This window comes from Alosa sapidissima, chromosome 21 (genome assembly GCF_018492685.1).
Source record: "Alosa sapidissima isolate fAloSap1 chromosome 21, fAloSap1.pri, whole genome shotgun sequence".
In the NCBI taxonomy this organism is placed as follows: Eukaryota; Metazoa; Chordata; class Actinopteri; order Clupeiformes; family Clupeidae; genus Alosa; species Alosa sapidissima.
The window spans coordinates 1549088-1556587 of record NC_055977.1 but is presented as its reverse complement, the minus strand read 5'-3'; the positions used below and the strand labels follow the sequence as shown (position 1 = coordinate 1556587).

General features: G+C 40.6%; 1 protein-coding gene and 1 long non-coding RNA gene across 3 annotated transcripts in view; one reads left to right on the top strand and one right to left on the bottom strand.

Annotated features, from left to right (window-relative positions):
• Nucleotides 1-4130: 4130 nt before the first annotated feature.
• Nucleotides 4131-6332, top strand: LOC121695140 (P2X purinoceptor 7-like). Its single transcript, XM_042075672.1, has 4 exons — nucleotides 4131-4530; nucleotides 5359-5428; nucleotides 5526-5680; nucleotides 5915-6332. Exons 1-4 carry the CDS (start codon nucleotides 4421-4423, stop codon nucleotides 6075-6077), a joined length of 498 nt encoding a protein of 165 aa, XP_041931606.1. The 5' UTR covers nucleotides 4131-4420; the 3' UTR covers nucleotides 6078-6332.
• LOC121695150 overlaps nucleotides 5796-7500 on the bottom strand; it is a 2437-nt gene continuing 732 nt past the window's right edge. The window contains exons 2-4 of one of the 2 annotated variants that reach the window (XR_006026034.1): nucleotides 7077-7197; nucleotides 6336-6484; nucleotides 5796-6236 (exon numbers count right to left, since the gene is read on the bottom strand). This is a non-coding gene — a long non-coding RNA (uncharacterized LOC121695150). Of the gene's footprint in view, nucleotides 6237-6335; nucleotides 6485-7076 lie in introns of both variants that reach the window. The other variant, XR_006026033.1, reaches the window with a different exon arrangement.

Sequence of the window (7500 nt, the reverse complement as noted above, 5' to 3'; positions counted from 1 at the left end):
TTATCATTTTTATGTTGAGGCGGTGGGGGTGTTGTCGGCAGCTGCTGAAAGTAACTAATAAAGTAACTTGTAATCTAACTTAGTTACTTTTAAAATCAAGTAATCAGTAAAGTAACTAAGTTACTTTTTAAAGGAGTAATCAGTAATCAGATTACTTTTTCAAGGTAACTGTGGCAACACTGATTATCACACACACACACACACATACACATACACACACATACCATATCACAACATTATCACACACACACACACACACACACACACATACCATATCACAACATTAACACACACACACACATAACATATTACAACATTATCACACACACATAACATATCACAACATTATCACACACACACACATAACATATCACAACATTATCATACACACACACACACACATAACATATCACAACATTATCACACACACACACACACACACACACACACACAGAGACACACATATAACATATCACAACGTTATCACACACACACAGACACACATAAAACATATCACAACATTATCACACACACACACATAACATATCACAACATTATCACACACACACACATAACATATCACAACATTATCACACACACACAGACACACATAACATATCACAACATTATCACACACACACAGACACACATATAACATATCACAACATTATCACACACACACACACACATAACGTATCACAACATTATCACACACACAGACACACATATAACATATCACAACGTTATCACACACACAGACACACATATAACATATCACAACGTTATCACACACACACAGACACACATATAACATATCACAACGTTATCACACACACACACACACAGACACACATAACATATCACAACGTTATCACACACACACATAGACACACATATAACATATCACAACGTTATCACACACACACACACACAGACACACATATAACATATCACAACGTTATCACACACACACAGACACACATATAACATATCACAACGTTATCACACACACAGACACACATATAACATATCACAACGTTATCACACACACACACATATAACATATCACAACGTTATCAAACACACAGACACACATATAACTTATCACACACACACACACACAAAATGTCTTTAATCAGACTGGACAGTGGAGAGAGACACAGGAAGTGTGTGTGAGAGAGAGAGACGGTGGAATCAGGAATGACCGTGTGTGTGTGTGAGAGAGAGAGAGAGACGGTGGAATCAGGAATGACCGTGTGTGTGTGTGCGTGGCAGGAGAGAGAGAGACGGTGGAATCAGGAATGACCGTGTGTGTGTGAGAGAGAGAGAGAGAGACGGTGGAATCAGGAATGACCATGTGTGTGTGTAGCGGGTGCTGTAAATACTTCAAAAGCATTTTCCCTTTTTAATGTGTTGTAATGTTATAATGTAATGTTTTATTTTCCCTTTTTAGTGTATTCTAATGTGTCTAACATTATAATATTGTGTTATAATGTTATTATGTTTGTTTTGTCAATAATAATGCACATCCTTTGGTTGGTCACTAGCATTGTGTTCCAATTCATGTCCTTCTGTACTTACAATATCTAATTTGAACACAAAATATTTTTATCAAAGTTCATAGGTGTCCCTGTGCACAAACCTTCAGTTGAACAGGTGCAGGTGAGGCAGGTAAGTATAATCCAAGAGTAAAAGATCAAGAATCACGGCACACTGATCACTATTAACTTAATTTTTATTTTTTGAATGAACAACGCGTTTCGCCTAGCGCTTCATCAGTAAAAAAATATTTTTACTAAATTGTGGTTTCATTTTACTAAATTGTGCGCTCGTTTGAAATGAAGATAATATCTTCCAATGACACCTCAGGGGCTCAGTAAAACAGGAGAACTCAATTATGAGTTTATTTACTGCATAATGATCTAGCTACGTGGTGAATGTCTGATATTATTCACACACACACACACACACACACACACACACACTACCCATAATCACCACAGACAACAGCCAGCACACAGACACACACACACACTACCCATAATCACCACAGACAACAGCCAGCACACAGACACACACACACACTACCCAACAGACAACAGCCAGCACACAGACACACACACACACTTCTGTTCTCTCTCTCAGCTTCCCTGCAGGCTATCCTTTCTCCTCTCTTCTCCTCTCACTGACACACTTAGGCACACTCGCACACACACAAACGCACGCACGCACACACACACACATACACACACACAGACACATACACACACACACATACACAGAGACACACATACACAGAGACATACACACACATACACAGAGACATACACACACACACACAGACACACACACAGTTGCTGAATGGCAGGTATTGGGTGTCGGGTGTCTGCTGTGTGTGTGTCTGGGTATGAGTAGGTGTGTGTGTGTACATTTGGGGATTCTGTGTGAGAGGGTGTGTGTGTGTGTGAGAGAGCGAGAGAGAGAGAGAGAGGGTGTGTGTGTGAGAGAGCGAGAGAGAGACAGGGTGTGTGTGTGTGTGAGAGAGAGAGAGAGAGAGTGTGCAGGAAACAGCAGGTCATGAGAGAACGGCTGCTGCCGACAGCTCCCAGAGTTGACACAGTAAACCAATACGGGACACACACACACTCACACACACAAACACGCTCACACACACTCACAAACACACTCACACACACAAACACGCTCACACACGCGGGGGTTGGAGGAAGGAGAGGGGTGTGTGTGCTGGGACACCGCTCACACGGAGATCTTGTTACAGCAGATTTAGATCAGAGCTGTGGGAACCAGCACCTCCAGCCTCACACACACACACACACACACACGTGCGCAAGATGCAGCCTGCACACTCAAACATGTGGCTGTATACATAAACATTCAGACAGATTGTCAAATGCACAGACTCTCTCGCTCACACACACTCCCACACACACTCTCACAGCTGTACACATAAACAGACACTGACAGGTTGCCTCACATGCATAAGTACACACACACACACACGCACACACACACAAACACAGTGTTTAAAATGTAACTGATCACACAAGTTTTGACAAGGTTCAGAAACTACTGTCTTACAAACACAAAGAGAGAGAGAGAGAGAAATTCATAGATCTTTATATAATTATAATAATCTTTATATAATTATATATATATATATATTATATTTATCTTTATACAATTATTATTTTAAATAATTTTCGTGCAGCAGTGGCCTACTGGTTAGCGCTTCGGACTTGTAACTGGAGGGTTGCCGACCAGTAGGCTCAGACCCCGACCAGTAGGCACGGCTGAAGTGCCCTTCAGCAAGGCACCTAACCCCTCACTGCTCCCCGAGCGCCGCTGTTGTTGCAGGCATCTCACTGCGCTGGGATAAGTGTGTTCACCTCACTGTGTGCTGAGTGTGTCACTAAATCACGGATTGGGATAAATGCAGAGACCAAATTTCCCTCACGGGATCAAAAGAGTAAATATACTTATATACTTAAAGGTGCCATGTGTAAGAATTGAGGTAAAAATATCCAAAAAATGAGCTACATGCATCAAAAGAATGAGAAGAAATAAGGGCGATGGTGTCATTGAAAAAATGACAAGGTATAGTGCTGCAGAGATATCAACCTGAATTAGCATGCTAAATTACTAGCCACAGCCCGACAGGTGTCATAATACCAGTTTCGGCCATGGGAGGCGGTATGCGGGCAACATAACTGCCAGCCAAACTGCAATACACGTGTGTTGGTTGTTACTCTAGGGTAGACCAACACACTTTCTGGAGGTATACTGCCCCATCTTTTATGAAATGTGGAATATGAATTGATTTTTTGGCGGACATTACACATTACACCTTTAATCAGATCTTTATATAATCAGATCTTTATATCAGCAGATCTTTATAATCATCAGATCTTTCAGAAATTCTTAGGGAAAGACATACACACACACACACACACAGACACTTATCAGCATAATCTTTAATAACTCTATGAACAGGCACGTGCACATACCAACACTCTATCACACTATCAAAATACCTATTAGATTTGAAATACCTTAAAGGACCAGTATATAGGAAATACCTTAAAGGACTAGAATGTAGGAAATACCTTTAAAGGGGTGATAGAATGATGATATAGGGTATTTTGTGCTGGTCCTTAAGGTCTCTGAATAGGGTGTGTAACATTGGTTGGGCTGAAAATGGCATATGTGCTGTTCTATGCGCCCTAATGCAAGCCTGGTTAAAAGCCCTAGAATGAAACGAGAGGTTTTCTCCCTTTTATGGTATGCTCATGAATATTTAGATGAGCTGTGCGCTGATTGGTTGGTTTACAACGAGCGAAGCTGTGGAGCAAACGCGTCATGGCCACAAGCACTCACTCACTGAAACATCGAAATTGTTGATATGGACACATTAGGTGTTGAACCATATATGTATGAGCCAGAATCAGAGGAAGAATCTGATGTAGAGGAGCAACCAGTCGCCCATAGATTACAAATGACTACTTCAGAATGGTAAGTTTTTTCATTTATCATTTACACGTAGCACTACACGTTAGCTGTAATACTAATGTAATAGCCTACTCACACTTCAGTGTCCTAGCCTAAGCATAACGTTGTATTAGTCTTATGTTAACTTTGTAAGCAGCATAACAGTTATTCATTTGCACACAAACAAATGTTTTACAACATGTAACGTTACCCTCGTGCATTTTCTGTCAAGACGTCCAGTTAGCGAGAAAGTCCGTATAGCCAATATGTAGCGTGCAGATAGCTATAATGAAATGAGTGCTGCTCGCAAGGAAAATAGCCTATACTCTCGTTTTAGTCAGTATATTGTTACCGTTCTCTCCTGCTGAATGGGTTATCTGATTAGGAGTTACCTACATTATTTGCCACGTAACGTTAGTAGTAATATGTGATCTTACAACAGGACGTCCAGTTAGCTGGGCAAGAGACTATTTCCGTAGTACCAGTTCAGTATGTTATGGCCGTAATGAAATGAGTAGCCTACTGCTCACTCGCTTCAACAAAAATATTACCACTGTCATGTCACGAGAGGTAATATTTTTGTTGACGCGAGCAGTAGGCTACTCATTTCACAAACACCATAACCTACGAACTGCCACTACAGAAATAATAGGCTCTTGCCTAACTAACTGGACATCGTCCTGTTGTATATATTATTACATGTAACGAAGATAATAATCTCATAACCAGATGACCTAATCAGCAGTAGGCTAACTTCTATCCTGCTGATTATATCATCTGATTATAAGATTATTACCCTCGTTCCATGTAGTGATATGTGAACTTACAATTACATCCATCTCCCCTTGCCAGGTGTACGTGTGGAAACTGTGACCGCATGCCCCAGGAGAGAGAAAATATATGTTGCCGGGAAGTACCCCAGGTAACTAAAACTGGAGATATTTACTCACGCTAATTTGTGCTTTCTGCTCATTCAAAATGACAAAATAACAGCATGGTCTTTATATTTGTTTTTACAGGTCATTAGAAGAATGACCCAGGTTCCGGAGGAGATAACCTGTATGATTGACCATCCTGGCCTTGAACCGGTGTGCCTCAACATATATTCTTTACAAAATGCAATGAACATCTACAGAGCTGACCATGGGCAGTTGAGAATAAGAGGGATGGAAAGGTGAGGACAATCTGATACAAGTGTTACCAGCTATATAATATAAATCAAATGTTTTTAGCCAATATGCATTCATTATTAGTTCAGCAGGTCACGAAAACACAGTTTGATGCAAACAGTAAAATGACAAACTTTATTTTGTTTCAACACAATCATACAGTGCTATACTCAAAAATATAAAATATTCAAAAAATAAATAGTAAAAAAGTGTGCCTTTCCACTCTGATTTCTCTGAAGGCAATGCAGACACTTGGCCTACAGATCTTTCGTGAGCTGGTGCTGGGGTTTCCTTGGGCGAAGTGTCCGTGTTGTGATCCCCTCTTGTGTGGTGCTGCGCATACGGAGGGAGTTTCCGGAAACATCAGGGCAGTATGTCGGGTTCAGACCCCCCCTCGACTGAACCGTGACACATGCTCAGCGACAGCATCCTCCCTGGAAGGTCTGGGAAGCTGAGCACACAAGTCTTGGGGCACAGGAATCTGCTGGACGGCATCCACATAACGAAGGGAGTCATGGACGATCTCTTCGAACACTAGTCTTATCAGGTTAAAGACATAGCCTGTTGTGTGTGAATTAATAAGTTATTGTTAGTGTCTATACCGTTGCACATTTGTTGCACAATCGTTTGTATAAAAAAATATATACATTTTAAACTTACAAATCGTTGGCTCTGTCTTCACTTTTTTGACTGTGTAACCTCCCCTTTTGGCCTTTGGAAACACAAGCCTGTACATTAGTTTCCCCTTGGCTGTCTTCCGTTGTGGGCGCTGAGCATTCTCATTGAAATGCATAGCTGCAAGGTACAACCTAAATGAAACAGCAGAAATGTTGTAACAATTGTCACTTGTCACTTTTGTAAGCACACACCAAGCAAAATACTACTATTAACTCACAGCAAAAGCATTGGCTAAACCTGTAGGCTGTGCCAAAGCTGTACTCTAACCGGTGTTGTTACAAGTGCCTTTCAGTTAGAGCTGCCTAAAACTGTAATGATTTGCATTTTGATGGCTGGCAATTAGGCCTGATCTCACACTTTCACTAAACAAAACCCATTTCTGTACACAATGTCTTCTGAAGGCATCATACGTGTGTGTTCTCAGCTGCATTGCATCAAATATCTATAAAATAATTAAAACTTTTGTGGGGGGCCTTCCCCACAAAAGTAAATGCAGGTCATTCAGTGAGATAAATAGTATGAATAGGTCTATTCATACTATGAATACTTCTTTAATTTGTTGTGAATGGCTCACTAATGTTCTCAGTCATCAAGGTAAGTAATTGGGCAACACAGCTCTACTAAATGCTACCCAGTAATAATGCTACACATGTTTGGAACACACAAACACCATAACACGTCTGATAATATTCATGATAACATAAGAATAATTAGAACGTTTACCTTTGCTTCGTTGGTGAGGTCTCAATGTAGTAAAAGAAAGCTGCGTCCCGCGAGATGCCACACAAGGAGGATCTGTTTGGCATGCTGCAACTTTTGTTCGTGGTTGTTCTTGTGATGTGCTCTGAAATCATTTTACACGATAATGTTAACGTTACTCCTAGTTTCCACTTCTAAAAGTGGTAACAGGATCGACTTAGGTGGGTAACATTACAGCTTAGTGCTAGCTTCTAGCAACCAAACTATCGTGATTCTACTCAGCTTTAGCTATCTTGCTGGAATAGAATAACAAAATAACCTGACGAAGACCTGGACAAACGTGCATCGTAAAGTGTAGATTTACATGTCAACATGTTATTTATTCGAATGAAATACAGTCAGGGAAATGAAATAATGTTACCCCCATTGCTAACAAACTGAATCGTAA

Coding starts and splice junctions, on each gene's coding strand:
- LOC121695140 (XM_042075672.1), top strand. CDS start 4,421: ATGGACACATTAGGTGTTGAACCATATATGTATGAGCCAGAATCAGAG. Junction 5,429..5,525: donor GTTGCCGGGAAGTACCCCAG/GTAACTAAAACT, acceptor TTGTTTTTACAG/GTCATTAGAAGAATGACCCA. Junction 5,681..5,914: donor AGAATAAGAGGGATGGAAAG/GTGAGGACAATC, acceptor ATTTCTCTGAAG/GCAATGCAGACACTTGGCCT.